At 39.8% G+C, this 13,208-nt stretch overlaps 1 protein-coding gene across 2 annotated transcripts in view; it reads left to right on the top strand.

Moving 5' to 3' along the window:
• Positions 1–7,575, top strand: part of USP46 (ubiquitin specific peptidase 46) — a 38,599-nt gene extending 31,024 nt beyond the window's left edge. For both annotated transcript variants that reach the window (XM_054029594.1, XM_054029596.1), the window contains 4 exons: positions 948–1,031; positions 1,684–1,881; positions 3,407–3,485; positions 4,977–7,575. In XM_054029594.1, the coding sequence (XP_053885569.1) occupies positions 948–1,031; positions 1,684–1,881; positions 3,407–3,485; positions 4,977–5,078 (463 nt within the window). In that variant the 3' untranslated portion in view covers positions 5,079–7,575. The remainder of the gene's footprint in view (positions 1–947; positions 1,032–1,683; positions 1,882–3,406; positions 3,486–4,976) is intronic.
• Positions 7,576–13,208: the final 5,633 nt, after the last annotated feature.

Here is a 13,208-nt window from a genome sequence, read left to right as displayed (position 1 = left end):
CCCCCCACCAAGCCCCATCCCCCCACACCCATCCCCTTGCCCTGCTGAACCACCTTCACCTGGACCCCCCGGCAACCTGAAACCCCCACAACAAACTCCTGTGCATCCAGATGCCCCCGCACTCGGACCCCCCACTGAGCTGCCCACACCCAGATTGCCCCACACAGAACCTTTTCAGCCAATACCTGGATCCCCCCACACATTAAGCCCCTCCACAGTTAGATCCTTCCTGCCCACACCTGGTACGCCTGGTGCAGAGGGGCAGTGCCCTGGGGTGTTTCTGGGGCAGGTCCAGCCCTTGCGCTGTCTCAGGGTCCTTGTCCATGTTCCAGGGTGGGGGGAGAGGCAGAGGGTGATCTCCCACCTTGCACAGCCACTGGCCTGTGCTCCCCATTGCCATGCTGTAGCCTCCACATTTATTTATTGACAAATAAAATTTGTGTGCAGAATTTTTACTTTTTTTTGGAAGAGAATTCCCTCAGGAGTACCTTATGCACACACATCTTGCATGAACTTCAGTGTGAATTATATGCACGGGATGGAAGCATGCATGTTGAATTTAATACTGTTGAAAAGTCTTGCTTGGTGAAGCAATTGCCAGAGTGAAGCAAGTAGCAGCACAAAACTCTTGGTACTCACAAAGAAAAGTAATTCTTAACATTCCCCCAGCAAAGCACTTCAACACATGCTCAAGTTTAAGCATCAGTTGTCACACTGAAGTCAATGGGACTACTCAGGTATTTAAGTGCTTTGCTGGGTCAGGGCCTTTATAAGTCTAAGCTGTGATGTAAATAGCATGTTTTAGAAATTGGATGAAACTCCTGTTGATTTCAGTGGGGCCAGTTTCACCCATTGTGTCTTATTGGCTTTTCAGTTCATCAGTCCAAGTGTGATATTGGGGGAAGTTTCAAGGAACATTAAGAATTGATAATTATATTTATTTACAGAGACTTCAGCAACACAGAAACATTATGTAGTGAACAGAAGTACTACTGTGAAACTTGCTGCAGTAAACAAGAGGCACAGAAAAGGTGGGTAAAGAACAGTGCAATTCAATCCCTGTTCAGGTAAATTGAGCTCTTAAGGTACGTCTACCCTGCAATAAAAGACCTGTGGCATGGACACAGCTGGCCCAGGTCAGCTGACTTGGGCTCAGAGGGCTATAAAATTGCAATGTAGCCATTTGGGCTTGGGCTGGAGCCTGGGCTCTGAAATCCCACAAGGGGGAGGGTCTGAGACTTTGGGGCATGTTTTTTTTTAATCATAGTGTAGACATATCGTTAGTAGAAATTTAAATCACTGCTGAAGTGTAGCGTCACTCACTCTGTTACTGATACGTTAAACTACGGTCCAGTCCTCCAACTTCTGTGTTTGTACAACGTTCCCAGTCTCCTGCCTGTGATACCTTTGTGGCTACAGTGAACCCCCTCCTGAACTTGTTTGCAGCTTCTTGGCCTCTAGTGGCTGCAAGCCTCTCCAACACACGTACACTCCACATGGCCCTTGAAACCAAGAGGTAGAGCCACAGCTGCTGCACACGTCTTTTAGGTCTCCAGTTACTGCTGATGGAATACCTCTATTTACAAAGTGCATTTATAATGTGCAGGCATAGGATTGCAAGAAAAGAATAACACTGACCTGAGCAGTGCTTCATAATATACACCCTTATTAATGATTTCACAGGATGAGAGTAAAAAAGCTGCCAATGATCCTTGCATTGCACCTCAAGAGATTCAAGTACATGGAGCAGTTACACAGGTACACCAAACTCTCTTATCGTGTGGTATTTCCTCTGGAGCTACGTCTCTTCAACACATCCAGTGATGCAGTCAACTTGGATCGCATGTATGACTTGGTGGCTGTTGTCGTTCACTGTGGCAGGTAAAGTGCGTTCAGGTGTACCCAACCTATTATTAGATCAGTAGTATTGCCAGTTCCAAACATTCAAAAATCATGTGTCAGGCCTCAAAATATATTGAGATTGGTTTAAAAATCATAAGATTTTAAAAATGTATTTTGGGTTCTTTTGTCTTTGGAGCTTTTTTCCCAGGCTCCTCAGTAGCCAGTCTGCCTGGTGAAGAGTTTACAAACTACTCTCACCAGGCAGACTGGTGGGGCCCCCGGGAGCCAGGAAGTATATTTGTTTGAGAAACACCAAAAAGGTTCCTGGGAAAATTTCATTGTTTCTAAAACAAGATTTAACAGAATTTCAATTCTGCAAAAAAATTTCAACATTTTTACTTTTTGCCCTAATTTAAGACCAAACAATTTCCGAAAACCTCAAATTGTTCATGGATGTCAAATTCCGTTTCCTGACCAGCTCTACTTGAAACAGGTATCATAGGACTACAGAAATGAGACATGGAAAAGGATCAATCAAACTGTCTAATTCAGCTATCTGCCAATACATGTAGATCTAGAATGCTGACTCTGGGCCTGATCTTGCAACAAATTTGAACAAACAGACCTTTACTACTGTGCAAAGTCACATTGAAGTCAATGGGATAGCATATGAAAGCCAGGGTCTGCCTGTGCCAAGTTGTTTACATAGTTGAGACCAACTTTAGGTTACCTAAAATTGGATTATTCTAAAATATTTCGGACAAAAAATATATATAATTATAGGCCAGCTCAGAATCACAGCAGGAATATCCTGCATTGCCATATGAAATACCTATATCTCAGTCAGATTTTTGTAAATGAAGATGGTGTAAATCCAAGTAATTTAAATTGAGTTACTCTGTTTATATACCAGTGTAACAAAGATTAGAATCTGGCCCTCTGGGGTCTTACTTCTGTTGGGCTGGAAATATGTGGAGACAGCATATTCAGACTCTAGCAGCAGGCAGTGGTTGTATTTTCTTTTCTTACTAAATGGCGATTGCTTCAGCTGGCTGATTTTAAGGACTGGTAATGATTGGTTAGAATGAAGAATCGTAGCTATAATAGGAGTTCTTGGATGTGATGGATTGTCAAGCATGGAAAAAACTGGAAGAATTCTTAAAGCTCAAAAGGAATGTGAACTAATTGTTCTCCCCACCCAGAAGAAGATACATAATTGCATTTCCACGTTTAATATCAGCCTGTTTTCTTCCTATTTAAATTCCATTGAGCAATTTTGAAAATATTTGTCATAGTTTATGTCTGCCACCAACTAATTGTCAATTACTTTTTAGCTAGATTTATAAACTACCATAATGCAGATAATGAGAGGGCATTCAATTTTCAGTTGACCAACTCATTTTAGATAACCCAGTATAGGAGAAAGAAGAATGCACATGTCTACTTAACACTGCAAGCTGGCTTACAAGGGCTTCAGTGGAAATATAATATCCATTTAACATATGACTTATCAAAACCAGCCCATTTATATCTCTGATACTTTTTAATTACTTTTTTTTTCTAGTGGACCTAATCGTGGGCATTATATTACCATTGTGAAAAGTCATGGATTTTGGCTTTTGTTTGATGATGACATTGTAGAGGTCAGTATGCGGACGATCATGAAAAGGTTACTGGTGTGTAAGTTCCTATGTCCATTTGGTGTGGCATACCATTCAGAGACCATCAGCTTTTGATGGTGACTTGATTTCCCCCTTCCCTTTCCCCTCAATTTAAGAAAAGATAAACAAGCCAATCTCTTTGTCTCCTCTCATAAGCTAGGCCCTTCAGTCCCCTATCATCCTAATAGCTTTCTCTGCACCTGTTCCAGTTCGAATTAATCTTTCTTGAACGTGGCTTACCAGACCTGGGTACAGTATTCCAAATGAGGTCTGACCAGTGCCTTGTACAATGGCATTAATACTTCTGCAAAAAGAACAGGAGTACTTGTGGCACCTTAGAGACTAACAAATTGTTAGTCTCTAAGGTGCCACAAGTACTCCTGTTCTTTTTGTGGATACAGACTAACACAGCTGCTACTTTGAAACCTGTCATTAATACTTCTCTATCTCTATTGGAAATGCCTTGCCGATGCATCCTAGAATCATATTTGCCCTTTTTCACAGCTGCATCACATTGGTGGCTAATAGTTATCCAATGATTGACCTGCACATCCAGTTCTCTCTCATCCTCTGTCACTTCCAACTGATGAACCCCTGGTTTGTAGCAGAAATTCTTATTATTAGACCCTAATTGTATGACTTTGCTCTTTGTACTATTGAATTTTATCCCATTTGTTATTCCAATCTTCAGGGTCATCCAGATCCTCCTGTACAATATTTTGATCCCCCTCTGTGTTAACAGTGACTCACAACTCCATTAGTAACCTCCCTCCAGTCTGATAGTTCACCTTTCAGCACAGCCTCTATAAATCAGAGCAGAATCTGGCCTACAGTTGGTGCAGATGCAGTCTGTTCATAGTGCAGTAGTGTCTCAAGCAGACACTAAAAATCGCTGCAGTATGTTGCCAAGACTAGGAGCTCGTTCTGGTCTCACTCTAGTGCAAGTCAGGAGCAAATTCATTGCAGTTACAGTAGAGTAAAACTGGTGCGAGATCAGAATCAGGCCCATTGTTTGGAAGGAGATTGCGTGGTACTGTACTACTTAAATATAAGGGTAGCAGAATCTGTCCCAAAAGATGCAGTGATGAGGAAAATAAAAGGAGGAAAGTAGAGGACCTCTCGGGGAAGGCAAAAGTTAAATGCAGTATCTACCATTACATTTGTAGAAACCTTAAATCACAATTTACCTGTTTGCTATTATGTAACAGAGAAAAGATTCTCTCCATTTAGCTATGGCAAATCCTGCTTGGATTACTCAGAGTAGTAGTCCCATTGATCTCAATGAGCGAAGCAAGCAGGATTTGGCTCCTAAACTATTAAACTGTCCATTCACTTCTTGAATCGCTAACAAAACTTGCTAATCATTACCCTGAGGCAAATAACTACATACATGTTTTTGCATTTTTATATTCATTTAATCCAAGTTTTTTTTTTTTAAGCAAACATTTTAAACAACTCTGTTTATTTTTGCAGAAAATAGATGCTCAAGCTATTGAAGAATTCTATGGTCTGACCTCTGATATATCAAAAAATTCAGAATCTGGTTATATTTTATTCTATCAGTCAAGAGAATGACTTGGAGAACTGTGAAATGCTGCAAGTGGAGAAAACTGATCAGCACTGTCGACTGACTTTTACAGAGCACATTCTGAATAGTCGAACAATGATCTATCTTATCTTCTACTAAATGGTTTATGTGTTCTTGACTATAACCCTTCATTTCTGACATGCAGCACTTTTTTTTTTTTTTTTAGTATGACTCAGAATGAATTGCAGTCAGCACTTAGTAAAATTTATATGGACTAACATTTACAGATAATAGGATTTGGGGTCATCTGTTAAATCCAGCTGAGCTAGAATAGTATTTTCTATGGAAGTGTGCATTACATTTAGGGCAAATTGTTTAAACTTTCTAAATAGCTTTGGGATATCATTTTATGAAGCATTCCTTTAAATATGTACTAATATGTATTGTTATCCATTTTAAGTGTAGAAAAAAGTATATTTCATAACCATTGGAATTGTGGTTGCATAGGGGATTTTGTCACATGTTACTCTCCATCAGTAGAAAGATATTCTTCCCAAATCCTTTGAGCTTTGGGTTATTAAAAACTTTAAATGGGTAACTTCAAGACTACAATTCACATAAAGAGATTTAAATGACATTGGAGCAAAATGATACAATGTGTCCAGTCTTCCTGTTTATCCTGATGAGAGAGCACAGATAAGCTGAGCTTGTCATTTTGATTCTAAAACAACAGAGGCACTGAGGGTTTTGTGGGGAAAAGTGGAGGGAGAGGTTCCTCATATGAAGTACTTTTCTAAGGAATGATCTTATGTTTCTGCCAAAAAGAATAACAGAACGTGTGTGTGCTTATTGAGTTCGCAGATATTCCAATATTGAGCATACAAAACATCTCCTTCATCAGGCTAGTATTACACAGTCTAGTTAAGTAATGTTATTGATACAATATCTCACATTGGGCTCAATCTCACAATGTGCTGAGCACCCACAGCTCCAAATGACATCAGTGGCAACTGTAGGTACTCGGCACCTAGGACAAGGCCCATTGCTTATCAATGTAGAACACCTGTTATGTAATAATCCGTTGTTTACACCTGCAGTATGTATTGACCATAATCCCAATCAGTAGTCATGTTTGTCAACATCTCAATCACTGTGGTATCAGAAAGGTTCAAGAGTACATGGTTCTAGAGATATCAAAAGGCATAATGTGACTGTTCATGTTTTACTTTTCAAACCTGGTTGGCACTGGTCATGTTCTAGCTAATAAATTGCTATACAAGTAATACTGGAAGTACTTGGCAAGAAAGGAGGGTAGGAGGAAGTATCAATAGGGCATGAGAAGGGATTGATTGTGTGTTGAGAGTAATTTTCTGTCTGACAGCTAACTTGGTAGATTTAACAATAATATTTCACCATTTAGTGTATGGACTTTAAGAATCGAATCCTGATCTCACTGAAGACAATTGGTAAAACTACCATTATCTTCAATAAAACCATGATTTGGCCCTATTAGGGGGGAGAGAAGAGAAAGAGAGGGGGAGGAATTCTAGAAAGAAGCATCATCATCTCACAGTATTTACTGTTATGTGTTTTTAACTTTGTATATTTATTAGAAAATGTCACCTTCAGTACTTTTTTAGAAGTTCAACTGTAGTTTTGTCGCTGAGCTTTTTATTTCAACAAATATTATTTAAAACCAGTGTTGAATCTGATAGCTCCGTTTCTCTTGGGAGAGTGGGAAAAAAAACTTACTTGTGTTACAATCTGCTGTGAAAGTGAAATTGTTTTTGTTACATTTTAGTGAGCGTGCAATGTTAGCCTCTGGTATAACATGGTTTGAAGTTTATTTGGAATTATAAGTGGCCATTTTATACCAGTGGCCATATACTAAGAAGTATAGCACTTTAACTTGGAAGAAAAACAAAACTGGATTTTTCATCTTCAAAGATTTGTGAATTATTTATTATGCTGGTGTATTGATCCAACAGATCAGACACAGGATCTAATCCTACAACTCTTCTTATGCAAGTAGTCCAAGTGTTCTAATGGGACCATTCACATGAGTAAAAGTTGGAGGATTGAGTCCAAATAAGGGCACTTTTTTCTTTTACTCACAGTGGGATGGAAGTTTTACCATAGAGGACTATGATGTTTCTTAATTTTAGACTGGCCTAATAAGAGGCTTCAACGATCTCTGAAGTCCATTGACTTTAATGGAACTGGATCAGGCCCTAAATTCAGTAAAATCACTTGTCTTCTTTAATGGAGTATTTCTGAACATTCACATCTTTCCATTTAATAAATGTGGCCATCTTTTGCCTGGCAAGTGAGACTGTATTCTGGTTGTGAATAAATGCACTTTTTAGATCAAAGTTACCCAAGGTCAGACAAACATTCTGTACTTTGCAATTTGCTGCCATATATTTTTAGGATGTGTGTGAAACTTTACAACAAAACAAAAAGAAATAGCAATGTATGTGTTGTGTTCGGGACTGATGTTTGTATAAAGAACAATTGTACATAAAGAAATTATTTTAAAATGTGTCGGATTCTAGGAAATGGTTTTTGTGTTAATAAGGTTTGGGTATTGCAGCAATAGTTAAACACTAACATCTAAGATTCAGCATATGCAAATTTTTGTTTTTCCCAGGCTGCAAGACAAGACTTTACGTTGGATAATAAATTCAGATAATTACAGTTTGTTCCTTGATACTTTATGGGTTAAAAAAAAATGTCCATCAACATTTCTGTGATACATTAGGGGGACCCAGAGGAGTTATATGAAAGTGCTGCAGGGTTGTTAAATAAGAGGGTTTTGCTAACTCAAGAAAAGATTTACAGGAATGATGTAACACGAGTAGAAAATCAGTGGCTAGATTTCAACTTTGAAGAAATCATGGAAATACTACAAAGTAATATCAGCATGAACTTTATTTTAGCACCAGTTAAATTACTCTGTATTTGTTTGGTCTGTCAATCAAAAAAATTTTAATCGTGATACAGTCCTAATCATCAGTTAAGGCTCCATCCACCAACCTGTCTCCAGGCCAGCAAAACTCAATCATGTGCTCAACTTTAAAATGTGAGTTGCCCCATTGAAGTCCATAAAGCTATACACTTGGTTAAAGTTAAGCTCATTTGTAAGTGCTTTGCTAGATTGAGGCCAGGGTGATCAGCGCCTTGCAAGATGATGTACATTTATTTACCTGGATTTTTAATATATGCATGGTACATTTTTCAGACATTTTATATACTTATATTTTTCACTTCCAGTGCATCATGAAAAGAGTGGAGAAAATCTGGGACAATCAAAACTTTTCTAGCCAGCAATTTTAGAAAAAAATTGCAGTAGATTGTCTGTGCTCTTGTATAATGTGATTTTTAGTTTATAGAGATAACTGGATTAGTCCCAAGAATAATTTAAGTTCATTAGTTGTTTTGTGTGCCATTGCATGAGATGTATTTTCTGTATAACGTTGTTACTTGTTCAACTCCACATTTTATTACATGCTCTTATTTATAGAAAAGAGCATTTTTATTCTCTGTTGGTATTCCGCTAAACCCAAGGAAGTGTTACCGTGCACTGTGTAAATTAGCTATCTTGGAGGACAAGTTCAGACCCAAATTTTATGTATCACAAAACAAACTGTCAGCATATTATACATTTTCTATTTTTGGAACATAGTAGATGGGGACAAAAGAAGGGATCAGTGAAGAAGGAGGATCAATGAAAGCAGAAAATCTAGTTGAAAATAAGATGTGCACAACCACCCCAATACTCATCCAATTTCAATAGGGTACAGATGTGGTTCAATAGACTAACATTTTAAAGTCTGACTCCTTTAGCAGTTAAAATTAAAAAGCAGCAGATGTTTCCTATGCATTGAATTTAGCGAAGACATTAAGGGCTTGTCTATGCTGCTGCGCTGCAGTGCAGCCTACAGGGGTGTGAATTGCAGAGTGCACCAAAATGTTACAGTCTAACTGCCCTGTGTGGACTCTGTAGGCACAAACTAAAAGGCTAGTTTGCATGAATGTAGTCCTGTTTGAAAGAGGACTAAGTTTATGCAAACTCGGTACCTTTTAGTTTGCGTCAGCAGTGTCCACATGGACCAGTTGATTGCATCAAAATGCCATGCTCTTACAATTCATATCCTCATAGACCATTCTCCGGTGTGGTGTAGCCATAGCCTAAGACTTGAACGAAGATGTAACTGGAATTTATGCAACGTTACCATGGATTCTAGCATTTTATTACACATGGCTTTTATCTTCAAATAGTACATTTCATATACATTTGCACCCATATGTGTTATACTGTGCACTGGGGGCCTGATCCTGAGCAGCGCGGACTACTTGCAACTTCCAGCTACTCGGCACCACTTGGCAACTGGTCCTTAATGTTTTGTCTCTTGTTTTCTGTTTTATGGACAAGGAGTTTGAGCACTCCCTTTTACAGTTTCATGTGTATTAGAATGTTAGGGGTTCTTTATTTATACCTATTTTACTCTAGTACCTTTTATCAGTGTTGTTTTAATTTATTTGTCTTCTATTTCTCAGTAACTGTACTATTTACTGTATTTCTATAATTATTTAATTGTATAGCTAATATTGCTTAGCCTTATGTTTTAATTATGTACTTTGATTTTTTAATTGATTCATGCACTTTTAGCAATAATGTTAATCTTGTGAAATTTCAATCAGTTTAACACTTTGCCTCTAAAATAAAGTTTTCAGAACAAACACACACAAAAACCTATCTAGAGAATTGTCTATGGAATATTGTATACAAAGAGACACGGTGGGTGAGGTAATATCTGTTGTTGGACCAACATCTCTTGGGGAGGGCAAGTCTACACTATGGCAGGGATCAATGCTCTGAGATCGATCTACTGGCGGCTGATTTAGCAGGTCTAATAAAGACCTGCCAAATCGACTGCAGATTGCTCTCCAGTCAACCCCTGTACTCTACCCCCGATGAGAAGAGTAAGGTAAGTCGACGGGAGAAAATCAGTGTAGACCCACCCCGCAGTAACTCAACCTAAGGTACGTCGACTCCAGCTATGTTATTCATGTAGCTGGAGTTGCATAGCGTAGGTTGACTTACCACGGTAGTGTAGACATGGCTCAAAAGCTTGTCTTTCTGAGGCTACACACAGCTCTTCTTCAGGTCTGGGAAAGGTACTCCCAGCATCACAGCAAAATGCAAAGTGGAAAAGATTGTTTAGCATAAGCACTGAGCACATATTGTAAGGGAGCATTCAAGGTAGAGTGGCCTGTTAACCTCTCTGCAGTCACAGGACAAAAAGAGGGAGTCGGTAGGTTACAAATTATAGTAATAAACCAAAATCCACTGTTTCTGTTCAATCCATAATTTGACTAGCAGAGTAACAAATTTTAGGTCCTAGGCTTGTCTTTTGAAAGTGTGCAGGTTTCCTTTGAGTAAGAGGACTGAGAGGTCAGATATAGAATGATCGCTTTGTGAAAACAGTTCACCCACAGGTGATAGGTTTTTTTTGGTCTTTTATCATTTTCCTGTGTGAGTTCATTTGAGAGCATAGTGATTGCCTAGTTTCAGCCACATAGTTGTTATTGGGGCATTTAGTGCACCAGATGAGTACACCATATGTTGTGACAGGCATGAGTAGGACCCATGGATCTTGAAAGGTGTGTTGTGGGGGATGGTGATCATTGTAGCAGTGGAGATACGTCTGCAGGTTTTGCATCTGTTGTTCTGGCAGGATCTGGTGCTGCTTTGAGTTGATGTGCCCTAGGTCAGCTGTGTAGTTCAAAAGCTTGTTTCGCTCACCAATAGAAGTTGGTCCAATAAAAGCTATTCCTCACTCAACTTGTCTCTCTAATCGCCTGGGCTGAACACAGCTACAACTACACTGCAAAGAGATTTGAGTTTTTGAGATATGGCTTACTCTAGTTTGCTTAGCCAATCAAAAACTGATTTCATGTCTAAAATTTAAATTAATAATACATACAATAGAAATCACATATGTGGTGGTAGCATCTACACAAAAAATTTTATTTGTCATACACATTTGACAGCTTCTTCTGCTTACTGGTCCATCTGGGAGTAAAAATGACCACCATATAAAAATACACCTGCTACAGAAACGTTTCCTTCTTTTCCCCAAATGGAGGATTCCCTCTTCCCTCTGCCATGTCCACTCCCCCAATTACACTGGTCCCTGTACTCCCCTATCAGTCAGTCATACTTCCAAGCACTTCACAATCTTTAATGTACTCAAGCTCAGGAGCTACAATTATCCCTGGCCCTTATGTTGGGGGGAGGGGAGGAGAATAAGTCCCTTTGCTCCTTCCTTCCCAACCCCTGTGCCCATATAAAGGGAAGCGATAACTGGGTAGGATAAGTCTTGTAATCACCTTACATTTCTTCTAGGTCAGTGCCCATGGCATCTCTGGGTTATTGTAACATGCCCCTACCGAGCTTGTCAAGAAAGTTCTTCTTGTATGGGCATGCACTTATTGTATATACCAGTGCTGAGAATAACCTTGTCATCATTTTAGACAGTCCTCTTTGTGGTCAGTAAAAAAACCAGGCTATTTCTCAATTGCAAAAGATTTAAGTAAATTCTTCTTGTGATGTTTTTTCTTCACAATTTAAGGGCATGGCTACACTTGCAGATGTAGAGCGCTTTGAGTTAAACCGTAGAGTGCAGTAGGGAAAGCACTGCAGTCTGTCCACACTGACAGCTTCAAGCGCACTGGCGTGGCTACATTTGTGGTACTTGCAGTGGCATTGGGAACGGTGCATTATGAGCAGCTATCCCAGCATGCAAGTGACTGCAACATGCTTTTCAAATGAGGGGTGGGGTGGAATATGACAGGGAGTGTGTTGTGTGTATGTGGGGGGAGAGAGTGGGTTTTGGGGGGGGGGCTGAGAGCATATCAGCATGCTGTCTTGTAAGTTCAGACAGCAGCAGACCTCCCCCTCTTCCCCGCCTCTCTCTCTCACACACACAGCATTCCATACTAATGATTGGTTTGTCTCAGAGCAGCTAAGCAGCCAGCTCTCAGAAATGGAGCTTTCAAAGGGCATATCTGCATTCCTACAGTGATTCAAACAATGACAAGAGTGGCCACTTGACTTAAGGGGATTATGGGACATTTCCGGAGGCTGATCAGAGCGCAGTAATGCAACACCTTGTCCACACTGATGCCCGGGCATTGTAGCCAAGGCACAGCAAACGTTATTCATCTTGCCGAGGTGGAGTACCAGGAGCGTTCTCGCTGCGTTGTCAGAGTGCTCTACGTGCCTTGCCAGCATGGACAGGAAGTGAGCTAGTGCGCCCGGAGCTGCTTTAATGCACACTAACTCGCAAGTGTAGCCAAGCCCGAAGATAGCAGTCAATATCTAAATGATGCTCAGAAAGCTTTGACAAACAGACTTTTAATATCCTTCCTATTAACAAGTGGTACTTCAAAGGAATTATTTGAACTTGGCTACAGGAACCAGTTAGATAAACATATCCCTTTTGCATATAAGGTCAGATAATTCCTATTAGAAGGCGTTCACCTGCCTGGTATGGCCATCTGGGCTAATCTTGAGTCTTCTTACAAGTTAGTGATTCTTTTCCCCCAGGAGGTTTGCTTGCTGGCTTTGCCTGAGTGCTTACACATGAGACCAAACTGGACTTCCTTTTTTAACAGTCTTAGTTACTATAATTCTTTAATCATTCCACTTCATTGGACTATCAGGACTTAGATGATCACACACAGTGTAAAATAACATCTGTGGGCCAATCACAGTTGTCAGTTTAATAGCCTAACACTTCTTTTCAGATGAAGGATTCTTGGAGGTGGCCACTCCAGGACATGTAATAATGTTAAAAAGAGAGTAAGTGATTTATCCATGGTAACTCAGCATGTCTGGGGCAGGACCTGGAACTCAGTGCTCTGACCCAAAACTTCTACCCCCGAATAAGACCTATACTCTAACCAATAGGCAATGCGTCCTATGTATTCCATTAGGGGACTCCCAAGAGGTAGAAGCAAGTTCTTTAGGAAGGTACCTGCAGTCCTCCAATGAACAACTTGTCAGCTACAATAAAGAATTTAGAAGTACTTTCAAAATTCCTAAGTGCAGTGCCCTGTCAACACTACTACTTTGTTATAGTTTGCTCTAAATATGGTTTGTGTTCACA

This window comes from Malaclemys terrapin, chromosome 5, assembly GCF_027887155.1.
Source record: "Malaclemys terrapin pileata isolate rMalTer1 chromosome 5, rMalTer1.hap1, whole genome shotgun sequence".
Classification (NCBI taxonomy): Eukaryota; Metazoa; Chordata; order Testudines; family Emydidae; genus Malaclemys; species Malaclemys terrapin.
Note: the sequence above shows the minus strand (reverse complement) of the source record. Positions and strands in the feature narration are given on the sequence as shown.